The sequence below is a fragment of the Xenopus tropicalis genome, chromosome 2 (assembly GCF_000004195.4).
Source record: "Xenopus tropicalis strain Nigerian chromosome 2, UCB_Xtro_10.0, whole genome shotgun sequence".
Classification (NCBI taxonomy): Eukaryota; Metazoa; Chordata; class Amphibia; order Anura; family Pipidae; genus Xenopus; species Xenopus tropicalis.
In genome coordinates, this window is record NC_030678.2 from 39,687,979 (window position 1) to 39,703,606 (window position 15,628).

The 15,628-nt window shown below is 36.1% G+C and overlaps 1 protein-coding gene across 1 annotated transcript in view; it reads right to left on the minus strand.

Annotated features, from left to right (window-relative positions):
- The window catches only part of il1rapl1 (interleukin 1 receptor accessory protein like 1), a 728,031-nt gene that overhangs the window by 257,462 nt on the left and 454,941 nt on the right, over positions 1-15,628 (minus strand). The window contains exon 4 of the mRNA XM_031896701.1: positions 9,361-9,547. Within this exon, the coding sequence (XP_031752561.1) occupies positions 9,361-9,547 (187 nt within the window). The remainder of the gene's footprint in view (positions 1-9,360; positions 9,548-15,628) is intronic.

Genomic DNA, 15,628 nt, shown 5'->3' on the forward strand with positions numbered 1-15,628 from the left:
TGACTTTTATTTTAGTTTTGACTGATCATCATCATCAAACCTTAATAGAAACACAACTCAGGAATTCTCAGTGACCCTTCAGAATTCTCTATTAAGTGGAATTTATTGGTTTAGCTGGTAACTTTGAGGAATAGGTGAAACATATAAAAAATACTGTACATACAATAAATAAATGTCAATCTGCATGAAGAAAATAATTTATTAAAATTGGAGAATGAATTTAATGAATTTCTACTAGCTGGTGTCTTAGGAAATTTGAACAAAAAGTTAATTTTTCAACAGAAGTTCGCCACGGATTCATGCACCACAGTGCAACTGAAGAAGAATTTGTGGCCCCGCAATACAGGGGTTATGAAATAGATAATCTAAAGTGCATAGTAACATGCAACAGCCAATTAGCTGATAGCATATACTAGTCAGCTGTTTAAAAACACACCTTGGATTGGTTGTTATGGGTTACCAGACAAGCAGCAAAGTTTGGACTTTTTATTACATTACCCCAATAATAAGTTGCAAGCAAACGCACCTAGTTTGCCAATTCATCATCTCTTTACTGTATCTACCAGGATCAGACAGGATCAGAATTTAACTGAACTTGGCCTGTGAGCTTAAAAGAAACTATTGTTACCTTACTGTTAGTTTCACTTAATTCTATTTAGGCCTTTTCCCCTGAAGTAACTTTACATAAGCCTTTTAGGTATTAGTTTGTACTAGTGTGTAAATTTGGCCTGTATACTGCAAACCCTATGGACTAAACTTGGCTATTTTCAAAACTTGACAGTGGGAACATGGATTTATGCTAGTTTAGTTAGAATAAAGTACAATTTAACAAAGACAAATCAGTCAACAATGAAGTCTGCTTAAATGGAACACTTAGGCAAATTGCTTTGGTGAATTGTATAGCAATTAATGAATAATGAGTTTCTGGTTAATAGATTGTATACCATATTACATTTATGCTTTGGCAGTTACTTTTAGCACTATTTTTGCCGCTTTATGCTATGACAATTGAAATACTGTGTTTGCCTTTGTGCTTTGTTTCCTTGTCTAGTTTGAAGTACAGGAGGAGGCACATGAAGACTGAACATCACTTTAGATGAGAGTGGGATATTTGATTTACTGTAATTATAAGGTTGTAACAAAAAGGCCTGCCTAAATTCAAAAAGGAATTGTTATGTGTTTGGCAGCATGTATTACTAAAACTGTTGTGTTGCCATTTTTAATAAGTAATATACAAAAGTTTACAAGAATTTGAGAGACTTTGATACAATAAAGGACACAGCACTGCACTCAGCAGGAATCACCAAAGTGATTTATTTCTAAACAAATATACTATAGTATAAAGTATACTGTCTTTAGTCTTAAAAGTCAATAGGCCAAACCGGATATCACTCACTCAGTGCATGACATACAGTAACCGGTAAGGTAAACATTTGCCAATGCTGTCAAACTGGCCCATAGGTCCATAGGTTGATCTTTGAGTGTTTAGCCCTTTGTGATATACAGGTTAGATGAGGAATAAGGAAACTCATCCCCATATTTGTAGTACTGATTGCTGCAAAGAAGTAAGAATAAGCCCTTTCCAAAGTCAGTGTACACAATATACACTACATGTAGAATACAGAACAGTAGCATTATTAAAAGAGGAGGTTATAGATATATGTTTTGACATGAATGGACCCTAAATCACCAACAAAAAGATGTGGATAAAGCTCTCTTTTTAGAAATGCCATATTTTATATACTGAACTTCTTAAACCAGCCTAAAGGTTCAGCATCTCTATCGCTGTAATAATTCAGTACTTCAAAGTTGTCACAGGGAGTCACCATACCGGAATCTGTTAGAAATGTCTGCTCGTGTTCAGTGCTCATGTTCAGTGCTCGTGTTCAGTGCTCAGTGTGCTCTGTGCAACTGTTGAGAAGCTAAGATTAAAATTTAATCCGATGCTAATTATACTGGTTTTAGAGTTGCCATGCACTAATAATCTGTATTATTTACTAATCAGCCCTATAATGTGCCTAAAATCCATTATAACATTTCTAGCCTGTTTTTTTAGTTAAGTTTAGTTCTCCTTTAAAGCAATGGCATTATGGGATGAAGTGAGTTTTGCGACACCCTGTGACAGAGTTATTGGATTTGGATCGTTTTTCCTGTATGAAATTGTTAGAATTTGGCATTTTTATCATAGACTAATATATCATGGACAAAATTGGCCTTAAGCTCTAATTTTTTTAAGCTGGGCAAATAAAGATATCAATATTATTGGAAGATTGGCTGCTGTCCATTTGTCTTTTTTGTAAATTAATGGACAAAGTTCTGTATTTTACTCCCACACTTCTTCCTGTTACAGTTAGAGCTGAATTATTTCCTGTCAGGTGATCTCTGAAGAAGCACACAGCCCCTTGCAAAACGGCAAACCCGAGGTAAAAGATGTAAAAGGGCAATATTTACAGATAAATATATTCCAGTATGGTAAGATTCTTGAATAGGCCACTTAATATGATATAAATGACCTGTTGGGTAAGTATTCATTCTGGGGTTATAGTTTTCCTTTAAAGGCTAACGTTTTCAGCAAGACAAAAAAGGAAAAAAGAAATGTTCACAATGGCTGCTTAAAAAAGTGAAAAATTAGGGAATAAACAAAAAAGATAATCACATATTTTGCTAAGGGCATAAAGCAAAACAAGTCAAAGTTTGTATTTATCCTGCCATTCTAAATGCTAGCTTGAAAAGGGAATTTAAACTATAAGAGACATTCTAAATCGTTAAATTACAAATTGTCTTTGTTTTCAATGAAAGGAAAATTAAAGCCTTGTTATTTATTATACAACTTTAACAAGTGCCGAGCTTTATAGATAAGTGTTTTTGAATCCCTTAATTTTGGATAAACTCATTTCAATTTTACATTTACTGACAATGCTATAATAATATTTCAGCTGGATTTGGATTGCCACTTTTAGATGTAATTGCCTGATTTGTTTCTCCAAATAATTATTATCTGCTGCCTAGAAACAAAGAGTGGTTGGACAGAAAGTCCCCAAGCTTAAAGCAAACTGTGCATTATAAGATATCATTCTATTCAGGCTGTGAAATGCTTTGGGAGTTTTTCTCTCGCAGGCAATATGAAAGTGTGAGATTGTAGGTGCTGCTATTTCTGCTTTTAACTGTTCCTTGCAATAAGCTATTTAATGTGCCACTTTGAAACGTAAAAGAACAAAATAATCTTATCTACTTAATCTTAACACACCAAGTTAATGTTCTTTTAAAGCCACTGACAGAGTAATACATGTGTTTCCACTCCAACGGAATACATAAAAGGAAAGGGAATTTTCCTGTACTTTCTGCCTTTATTTCAGTCTAGAGTGTTGCCTGCTGGAGTGTAGACTAGACATACCGTACAAATGCCAGTTCACAGCCAGCACAAAACCATTCAAGTGTACAGTAGGCAGCTGGAGTTCATGCCTCCACAAATAAAGCTCAAAGCAGCAAATGTTTGAATTGCCTTCATAGAACAGTGAGAAACTTGAAAGTTCAAGGCATAAAAAAGTACTACATGGAAAATACAAATTTTATTATAAGTGTATAGAAAAGAGAAGCAGTGATATATCGCCTTCAGATATAGGGACTTTAATGGCGCATTTAGTGCTCATGCTGCAAATGAAACACCATTCATTTTAATAAGATGATTCAGGCAGTGTGAGTCATATGCATCATTAAAGCTTGCGGTATCTGTATCTTTCATGACCACAACTTGTTTGTAAACGTCAAATAAAGGTAGAGCAGAGTAACCCTACCTACACTGTCTTCTACCCTATGCTGCAGCCTCAGTTTGTTCTTCAGTTTCATTCAAATCCTTTTAATTACGTTCATTACAGAAGTTTTCCCTGACACTCAGCTTAAGTTCTGAGTTTTCTTTAAATACTGTGAATCATTTTGCTCCTCTCTCATAAAGGGTTTTAGATGATGGAGATGGTGTGGAATGATGAAATTCTATGGACTGTATACTGTAGGAACTGCCTACTGCCTAAAGCTAAGAAGCAAAAGGAGCATCAAAGTCCATATGTTATGCTCCTGGGAAAGTGAGAAGGAATGAGCTCAGAAGGGCTCAAATAGTTATTTTATTTTTGCAGACTGTAATAGAAATAAAAAAAAAAAAAGCTAAATATATAATTTTTATATATGGTTAATTAAATGTGTAGTTCTGCCAACAGATTGCAGCAACCCCTAAGGTTGTCATGAGTGAGAATCCCATATAAGGTTTCTACAATGGTCCCAGGCTTATGAACATTGGCATAACTACATAACTATAGAGTAGCAGACACCACGGGAAAGGGGAGGGGGCTGTAGAGAGTGGTGACCTGGTAAAATGTGCTCCCCTGACAATTTCATGTTCATGGAAGGGGGGCAGGCATGCAGGGTCCGTTTGTGTCAGTGGCCTGCAGGTGTGGATGGAGGGGGGGCAACCAGGGGGCCCATGGATCCTACCCAGACTCCCATATAAAAGTGTTCACTGATATAAGGGTCTGCTCCAATACATGTGTGTTTAGAACTACTAAACCATCTTCATTTTAAGCCATCTTACACCTTTCACAAACCAAGATCTGAAAGAAACCAAAGTAACAAAAACATGAACACTCAACTGTATTTTACATTTTGAAATCATGTCATTATTAGTGGTTGGTATGATACCTACAGCTGGAACTGTAAGAGTGTCGCCATATCAGCATATCATCTACAGAGCTACACATAGAACAGATAAGGACTTGTCTTTCCCATTACATGTTTGCCCAGTGCAATATATGATAATATGATAAAAGAGCAGTGTGCAGATTATTTTACAATGGGAAATAAAAAGAAAACTTTCTGTGCGAAACTCCATTGGGTGCTTTATCTCACAGTATCTTAAGTGCTAGTTATAAAATGAAGCAGATATAGGCATTGAATCTAACTGCACAGGATCCATCATCTGAAATCCCCCACATTTCTCTCTCTTGCTGTTTTCCACCTTCTTTCATCCTTATGTTCTTGTATATATAATGAATGCAGATATCTTATATATGTAATCAAAATATATATTTTTACATTCCTGTATTCATATATTCCTTCTACAGGCAAGATCTATATCTTTACATTCATATATTCCTTCTACAGGCAAGATCTATACTGCAGTCATTTTTTGGTAACATTACAGGTTATGGCTACAGTGACATTTATAGCCTATGATGCCACACATTACCCAAGGACTTCCTCTGAATTTATGGGATTATAAACTTGTGGAATAGTTAGGACTAGAATACTCGTATGACCCACAGTTTTGAAGTGCTTTCCTTTGTCGTCCATGAGATAAACCTGGAAACCTTTCCAGCTTTTTGGTGATCAGTTTTATTCACATTACACAACTCTTATGATTATACCACAACCTCTCTGTTTCCAGTGATATATTACCTTTAAAAATCTCAGTAATGTTAAAAACTATATAACTCCCATATGGAATTTCTCATAAGTCCTATTTAAAACCCTCTGACTAGAACAGTGCCATTTAAAAAATGTCTTTAATCTAACTTAGAAAACTAAGTTATGATTTTCTGATCAGTTTTCCATACAATGTAGTAGAAAAGAGATCCTGGCACAGGTATGGGATCATTATCTATAATGCTTGGGGTTTTACATGAAGTTTTTTTTATTATAATTTGGGTTGCCATTCTTATACAAAAACATTAAATAAAACCCAATAGAATTGTTCTATCTTTGTGCAGTTTAGCTACAATTCAGTACTATTGTAATATTGAAGAGAAAAGGTAAGTTTTTTAAATAAATCTGAACCACTTGCTTAAAATGGACTCTGTGGGAGATTGTTTCCTGTAATTTGGTGCTTTCTGGATATTTGGTGCCAAGAAAAGGGATTCCATGCCTATAAGATCATTTACACCTGTGAAAACTTGCATTTATTGTCCCACTAACTGAGCCCTACCTGGAAATCAAGGTACCCCATAAAGATTGTCCATAGGATTTCCCTATAGGCAACATAATCATGTATCACAGGGTAGGGACTATCCTGGGTCTGTAAGAAGGTCATCATTTATACCTGGCTAAATCCTGTTCCATATGCACTATGTATAGATTCAGTTTATAATCCATTTACTTGCAATTAGCTATATGATAAATTAAAAGTAAGTGAAAATGTCCCGCACTCACAGGCCTTAGGTGAAACAAAAGGTGTTTATTCAATCCACATTTAACGTTTCGGGTGCCTCTGCAGCCCTTTCTCAAAGACTGCAGAAGGCAGCCAAAATGTTAGATGTGGATTGAATAAACACCTTTTGTTTCACCTAAGGCCTGTGAGTGCGGGACATTTTCACTTGCTATCATTCCTAAATTTGTTGGGACTGCACCCAGGCATCGCTATTCCTTCTGTAATGTGAGTGGCTGTCCACAATAAATTAAAAGAAGAAATCGTTTGCACCCTGTAGGGTTGCCACCTTTTTAGAACTTGTCTACTGGCCTGCCTGGGAGGTCCATAAGGGGATCAGCCATGGCATTGAGGGATGGGGTCATGACAACAAGGGGCGGGGCCATGGCGTTGAAAGTGGGGAGTTGAGCTGGGGATTTATCATGAAGCTGGGGATTCAGTGAGAATGCTAGGAGGTGATTGCGTGGCAGATCGTATAGCACTTCAGATTTACCAGGAAGTACATTGTCAGTAAATTTGTGATATAGGCTCCAGCCTTGGCTAGTATTTTGCCAGCTAAAGTAAAATACAGCTAGTATTAATGAGTGAATTTTTTAGTCAGGCATGGATTCACTGTGAAATTCCACATTTCGCCATTGACAAATTTTTTCAAGAAAGTGCTGCAAAAATTCGCAAGTGAGATAAAGTTGCAGTCACGGATGTCAAAAAAGTTGTATGGTAGCTGCATTTTGTGAATTTTTTGGCGTTTCATTAACTTTTCAGCAGCTTAGTGAATTTTCAAGTGAATTAGAACAAAACAAATTCGCTCATCCCTAGTGATGAGAGAAAATTTTCGCCAGGCATGGATTCGCTGTGACTTTCTGCGTTTTGGCATTGGCGGATTGTTTCACAAAATGGGCGCAAAAATTTGCAGCAGAAAAATTTGCTGTGTGACAAAATAAAAAACCATAAAAATGATGATACCATATATCTAAATGATTCCAGAGAATATAACCTGCATTTATGTAACTCATGTAGCTTAATAATGATTCTGTTATTGTTTTTCTCGATTTTTCTATAAAAGTTTATATTATTTATTTTCTTGATTTGTCTGTAAAATTTTGACAAATCGAAATCATTGGGTTTATATTCAATGTATTTTCCCTTAATGGGACAATATAGTGTGAGCATTTTTTTTGTGTGAACAGAACATTGCTTTTTTGCACGTTTGCAATTATATGCAGTGCTAGGAGCCCTAGCCATAATGTTCTATGTTCAACAGACCAGCTTAATCTACAGTATGTATGAAATTAGCAATAATATCATAATGGAGTCTGTGAATGATCCCTCTGCTTGTATCACCTTTTTAATGAAAAATGTCGTAGAGGGATTTTTCAAAAGTTATTCCATTTCAAATCCCATTGTGCTATCTGCAACAGAATCAGACTTTGGCTCCGTTCTGTGTAATCCGGCTGAAAAAAAATTGTCTGCTTGCCAGTTCTGGTTAATAAGTGGAATCACAACTAATATTCTTTTAACCTACTTTAACTGCAATAACTTGTGAAGGAATATCTCCTAGAATTAGAAGACTCCTCATTTTAAAAGAACTACGAAATACATTATATTTTTGGTAAGAGATGATATAACCTCAATAACTTTAATGGCACAAAGACTTTCAGAAAATCAGCATGTTTTCTTAGAATAGACTAAGCTGTCTTTTTACTATTTATTTGAGAAGAAGCAAATATACACCATCACAGCATAATAAACAGGAGGTGTCCTTCTTATAGATATACACTTATCACAGGGATGTTGACAATAGAATGTATGGGTTTGGAAATTACTGTATAGTGGATAATGTACCCCCTACTGTAATTTATAAGGCTAATAGAAGCCTAAAGGGCATTCATATAAAAGCACAAGACCACATGTCTTTAAAATTTCAGTAGGGGGTATATATTACCCTTTACAATAAACAGTGTGCTGATGCTGGAGGCTTTTCCTGCAGCTACTGGCAATGCCGTAGAAGTGATGTTAGTTCCCCACCCACTAGTGCTCATTTTTGTACAGTCTTCTCTGTTTCTACAAATCCCAAAATCCCTCTCCTTCTGGACTGTGAAACCCTTTTCAGTTATGTTTTATATAACCCAACATCCCATTACTTCATATTAATATTTGTGAGCACAATCACTGAGGCCCAGTTCTTCTTCTTCCCACAAAAGGTTAACATTAGATGGAGGAGGCTGGTGATGGCAGATGATGACTTACAATTTCTGTTTTCCTGCTGCAGTAAGTCCTAGGGATAATGGGTATTGGGGCTGACCCCAGATGAGTAATAATGAGGTGGGGAGCTGAACCTTTACTCCATTGCAGAAGATGTCACTAGGTCACTAGCATCTGTCTTGTTGTCTTGCCCAGTCTTGGCACAGAGCCCCTGTCACAACCACCTCTTTATAAGATGGAATTGTCACCACTGCTGCATCACATCTGCTCTGAGGATATAAGAATTTAATCCCAGCAATGTGTCTGACCCTTTGGCTTCTACTGCCAATCAAGCTGTTGGTGGCCATAAGAAGCAGCAGGGGTTTGCTAGTGTTGATCACAGACAAAGGGCCAAACTGTAGATTCTAATACAATACTATACAATGATAATACAATTATCTTTCATTTGAAACTCTGTTTACTCTATTTATCAAGCTACAGAGGTTTGTTAATATATATTTGTAATACCACCACATCAACATTGCTAAGTAGAGCAGCATGTCAGACCCGGACAGTAATCTGGGGATTTTGGCAAATGCCAGAGGGGCTGCTGTAAGATGCCATACACAGTTTATTGGGCCTATGGGGGGCTGTTTGGGCCTCTGTGTACTTGAAATGCCAGGGCCTATTTTGAATCCCAGTTTGGATTTGCAGGATGCTGCAAATTCTCTTCAATTACCTCAACGGATTACCTTTATTGAGAACTCTGTGCAAAGCATTGCTTGACTTGCAACTAGATTTGTCAGTTCTTAGGAAAGCTTGTTTGAAATCAGTTTAAAGCTAGTACATAAAAGTCATATATATTAATATAACATGAACAGCTGACAACTCTGGTTATACTTGTGGCCAAGATAATAAGAAAAAACAAATACTATCCAGGATGAATCTCTTTGCATCAACTTGTACATTTATATTATTTCATGTCTTACCTTATACCATTTGATTTCTGGTTCCCTATATGGCGTAATAAAATCTTCTATATCTGGACATAAAATTTCTTTGCTTTTGCTAAGTTCTGCTTTTTCAGCATATTTCATGTTGGAGTTATAGCAGGATCCAGTATCATTGTCTCCTACTGCCAAGGATATAGACACCTTCATACAGTAGGTTGAGTTTCTGCAATAAATAAAAAAAGAAATGATATAAGAAGCACCCAAGACAATTCAAGAACATCATATTTTTTATTGTTTTCATGTTTTAAAAAAAGACAGTGTGGCCTAAGGGAGGACAAGATGCATATATATAATTTTTGTGTCTTTTCCTAGCTGAAAGCTACAATTTATCATGAATTTGAAATTATGCTTAATTCTGTCATATGTGTTTATGTGATCTGTGACCACAGATCAAAAAGCATTTGCTCAGATTTATATATCCAGCACATTAAAATAATTACAAGAAAACAATAGTTTTCAGTTTCGGAAAATCAGATTCATTAGCATTAACAAGATGGACTGAATACTGATTCAGTTGGTATTCCCAATGGAAACATTAATATATGAGTTCTATTTCTCTAGTAATTCTGAGGAGAGGGTTTTCATATGACCCCTTAGGTTTTCTGATTGCTTTTCCTTCTTCTTTTTCTGCCATTCTAAAATTATTTTCTGCTTTCTCCCTGAACCTAATATGAATCACAGCATTGTTTTTGCAATCTTTTATTTTGTCAACCCATTTTTTTCATACATTTGTCAATTGCAGAACCAAAATGTGGATGTGGGATGAACTTTATCAGGTCACATTCAAAATATAAAATTAAATACATGTATGGAATCTATTATCTGGAATTGTGTTATTCATATACCGTTGCTTTCTGCATGGCATTTCTTATAGTGTCCTATTTTCTGTTATAAAAAGACAGAATCTAGTACATAATATTGATTAATCTACTTTATAGAATAAATCAATGGTTATAGCAAAATAATCCTATTTTTAATGTTTAGATGTTTTTTTAGTAACCTTGCCTGGGGAATACCCCTTATGGAGAAATTCAAGATAAAAGCATCTTGCATAGTAGACCTCATATTGGATAATAGGTCCCATACCTGTATTACACATTAGTATTATTATAATTTCTGTAGAGCCAACATATTTACATTATTTCCTGCCCCAGTGGAGCTTACACTCTAAGATCCCTATCACATGCACACATACTAGTGTGAAAGGAAACCAGGAGTACCCAGAGGAATCACGCAGACACAAGAGAACATACAACCTCCTTGTAGTTAATACCCTGGCTGAAACTAAACCTTGAAACCAGTGCTGCAAGACTGCAGTGCCAACCATATGCAGCCCTACACACATAATTGTCATAGTCTTTTCAAGAACATTTTCTCCCTAAGATTCTGATTTTCACAGTTATTGAGTTCCTGTTTCTGACTATCCTGCCTTATGTTGCCTGCCTTGACTTGCGCTTCATTCTCAGATTGTAATTCAGCTTAACTCTTCAGATACCTTGCCTTCAGACTTTGATCAGTTCTGCATTTTTCCTCTGCTTCTTCTATGGTCCCTAATGTCTGTTTCAGACAGCCTCGTGGTCCTAAAATCTCCTTCCCTATGTCCTTTCTCCTTTGCATTCTGACATAAGGTTGAATGTTCGATATTTATCAAGTGATAACAATTCTAAAACCTCAAAAGTAAAACTTCAAACATTTAAGAGCTTACAAATTTTTGTAGAAGTCAAAGGAAATTATATTAGGGAACATGTAAGAATTTTATTTGTTGATTCTGTTTACTCTGCTTCTACTTTGGTTCCTAAGGCTGATGTCAGACGAGGTGTAGGATGGAAAAACGCTTGCTGAAAATTCCACCCTACTCCTCCTACTTGTGCCTGCACCCGAATGAATGGAATACGCTCAGGTGCAGGCACATGTAGCCGAAATACGCAGAGTTTGAAAGTCTCACGTTTTTATGCGTATTTCGGCTACATGTGCCTGCACCCGAGCGTATTATATTCATTCGGGTGCAGTCACAAGTAGGAGGCGTAGGGTGGAATTTTCGACAAGCGTTTTTCCGCTTGCTGAAAATATCTGGCCTACGCCTCGTCTGACATCTGCCTAATGCTTGTTTCAGACAGCCTTGTGGCCATAAAATCTCCTTCCCTATGTTCATCTTCTCCTTTTCATTCTGACATCAGGTTGAATGTTTGATGACTTCATGTAGAAGTCAAAGGAAGCTGCAGCAGGGAAAATGTAAGCAATTTTTTTTTGCTTGTACTCCCATTAAAAATTAGAATATGAATTTGATGAATTGAGGCTTTTTTCACCAAGTTTTTTAGATTCAATAAAAAAAAAAGCTTACATTCAAGCTCGGTTAAAAAACCCTTACTAATTCAAATGTTAATAAATTGGCCTCCATGACTAACCACTTCATTAGCAAAGTCACAGATAATTGATCCTATAACAACAATTTTAGCATGACGAATTTGCTACTACATCCTTGTACACAAGAAGAGAATAACACATCGCCACCATTTAAAACCATGTCATGCTTTTTCTTATTTTATTAATCTGAGTGGAACCCCTGGAACTGTTGCCAAAAAACACCAATATGTGTTGACAGTTGCTCACTAGGGGACCCTTGCCTGTTCAAGGGTAAATAACTTATAGAAATACCAGTAGCACACTGAATTGTGATCAAAATGTGATTTATTTAGCCTAAATTCACACAGGCAACATGTCAGACCTACCTGGAACCTTTTTCAACCCTACTTGAAGGTTCAGATTTCAATCACAATTCAGAATGCCATTGGGACTTCTATTTCCTTATTTCATTGTCACACATTTTAGTATGTGGTTTGTACAGAGAAAGTCACAATATGCCATGTTACCTGCTGTAAAAATACCCAATTATCTTTACCAACTCAGTTGGTATGGTTGTATCTTTTTTTCGCTCCTCGTTTCTACTGCTTTAAAAAAGTATTTTTATGAATCTTAAAAGAGACAACAAGACAATTTACCAATGTTGGTTTTTCTACAGGAAAGACTTTTTCTTAAGATGCCAAAGAGCTTAAAATTGCAGTGCATGAGGTCAGGCCAAACAGGCTATGAGGTCTGTTAAAATGCAGCAAAGATGAGGAAAAAATTGCAGTATGATGTTTTCATCTATCAACACTTTGCTGGAATTGTTTCCATGAAATATAAGAGCATTGAAGATATGATGTTACAAAAAAACAAAAATCTGCTCACTGATAATATGCTGTTGCTGCGTAGCCATGGGGGTAGCTATTGAAATTGGAAAAAAGAGAAAAGGCACTGGTTACATAGCAGATAACAGATAAGCTGCATAGATCCCCACTGTATTCTACATTGCTTATCTGTTATCTGCTATGTAACCTGTGCCTTTTCTCTTATTTTCCAGCTTGAATGGCTGCCCTGAGACTACATATGAGATTATTTATATAAACTGCAGTAGTGTTTCTGAAGCAAATACACAACTTTTACCAGTGCAGGGTAATAGTGCATTACATCTTAATTACTTTAAAAAATTTTTTACTTTTTTGGTGTTACTGTTCCTTTAAGAACCACAAATAGCCTGTATTTATTAAAGACAAAATTAACGAAAAGTCGCCAGAAAAAACTAGCCAAGTAAAAGCTGGCAAGGTTCAATAGAAGTCAATGGGAATTATCTCTAACAGTTTATTAAAACATTCACATTTTTTAGCCTCATTGACAATGAATGGAACAATGTGATTTTCTCTAAAACAAATATACTGTCACTTTTTTTTATTAAATAAGCTAAAGTTGAAGAAGAAAAGTTGCACAAGTTTTTTGCGGATATTTTTTTCGCATCTGCTTTTTATTCACAAGCTCTTATTTTGATTAATCTACCCCTTAGTGTAAAGAATGTTTTATCATTGTGTCATCGAGTGAACAGATTTGTTAAGGGGCAGATTTACTAAAACACTAAAATGTCTCACTTTTTTCTTTTCAAAATTCAAAGAAACTAATTTCCACAAAAGTCTGACATTTACTAAAAAGTCTTATCTGAAAAAGTCAGTGCGTGAAAAAATTGTTAAAAATTTGTGACTTTTTGCTGTGACTTTTAGCACTAACAAAATAAAAATCTGCGTGTTAGTAAATGGCCCCCTAAGTGTTTGCATAGTTTCAGTCCTTTAATGTAAATATATATTTTCACTGGGAGACTAATTCCTTTGTGAAAGATATTAATTTACTTATTTTAGGGTGTTGCTGTTTTATTTTATAACATAAAGACTCCTGTTTACTGCAAGCAACATATTGGCCTGATTTATCATATGTGGAAATGTTTTTTCCTGCTTGATTTTAAAGTTACATTTTTTTGCAGGTCACATTTTTTCATATTCATGACATATAAAAACAGCTTAATCTTTATTTTTTTATCAGTAGAGATATTTTTATTTACCTTATTTAGGGAATAGTTTGCTTAAGAATTATCACATGTAATGGTAAAAAAATGTGGAAAAAATAAGATGTTTAATGACTCCGTCCCACTGTTTGTTCTTATTCACTGATATTCAGTTTAAACAGTAACAAAGAAATTTCAGGAATATAATTCAGCTACTTAAACTTCTTGTACTGTAAATGCATAAAATGCTCTTTTGTAATATTTCTTTTAACCTAATATTAGTAATATTAATTATTTTGCCTTCATTTTCATTCTTCTTAGTTTGATCGATTCAAGTAATTTCAAGTGGAAATTCAAAAATGCAACAATAATCTCTTTTTCCTAAAGAACTACTACAGCCATTTTTTGTTTCCAGCATGGATGCTATTTCAGTTCAAGTCTTTTGCTCGCTATTTGACCAATTTCATTATCTGTTATGATGAAATTAACAGTACAGATTGATAGTCTCTCAATTACTGTGAGTTTATAAGAAAAGGGCAACCAAAGTAAGAAATCCAAGGGGATATTGTAGTAGATAAAGAACATTAGCAGGTCAGTCTTGATCAAAAATTGCATTTATTGTAGCCTATCCAAATGAATTATTTAGATGTTCACTAATATACAAGTCCTCTCTCTCTACCTTGTGAGTTCCCTATAGGTTTTCAAATTTATCGTAATGCAACCAACAGCTTCTCAATGGGGTTTAGAACATGGCTGTGTCTAGGTCTATTGCTGTCTGAGGCAGCAGACCCAATGCATTTCCCCCTTCACTAACCCCCAGCGCCTCAGGGTGGAGGAGTGAATTGCTAGTGGAGAAAGCACAGGTGCACACTCTATGGGGCTGACAGGTACGACAGGTATGAAATACAAAAAATTTTTATTTGTTCGTACTGTGCGTATTTTCTGCGACTTTTTTGTATGTTTGCGCGACTTTTTCATACTTTGCGACAAGTACGCCCCAAGTACCAAAGTTTGGGATTCATTCAAGCTTTGGTATCGTGACTTTCCTTGGGCCAGGTTGGAGCTGCAGAGTGCCATTGAGTCCTATGGGAGACTTTCCTTGGGCCGGGTTGGAGCTGCAGAGTGCCATTGAGCCCTATGGGAGACTTTCCTTGGGCCGGGTTGGAGCTGCAGAGTGCCATTGAGCCCTATGGGAGACTTTCCTTGGGCCGGGTTGGAGCTGCAGGGTGCCATTGAGCCCTATGGGAGACTTTCCTTGGGCCGGGTTGGAGCTGCAGAGTGCCATTGAGCCCTATGGGAGACTTTCCTTGGGCCAGGTTGGAGCTGCAGAGTGCCATTGAGTCCTATGGAAGGCTTCCAAAATCATGCACTGAAGTATCAAAGTCAGAAAGGTTTTCCCACCGTTTACGATTTTGTGACTTTTGGATCGCCAATACGATATTATTGTGACTAATACGATTTTTTCGTAAGCATTTTTGTGATATTTGCGATCATCAGAACTTATCGTATCTAATCCGAATTTTACCCATTTCGGGATACAAACTTATACTTTGATGAATCAGCCCCTAGGAGAGACACATTTTTAGTCACCCCTAGTAAAATGCTACCTAAGGCAGGTAGTAAAATGCCACTGGAGAAGCATTATTATTCAAACAAATACAGTGGTTAGCATTGTTATTGCATGTATTTATTTAATATAATGAATATTTACAATACCAGTTCTGGTCCCTTTAGATTGATAGAGATTGATTATGGACATGTTAAAACATGTTAAGGTTAAGGAACTATTTCATAACCATCTCTCATGGTTATGTATTTAATGTATGATACCTGTACCACGTTATTGGTGGTTTCCTTCTCTTTAGGGCAATGGCACAT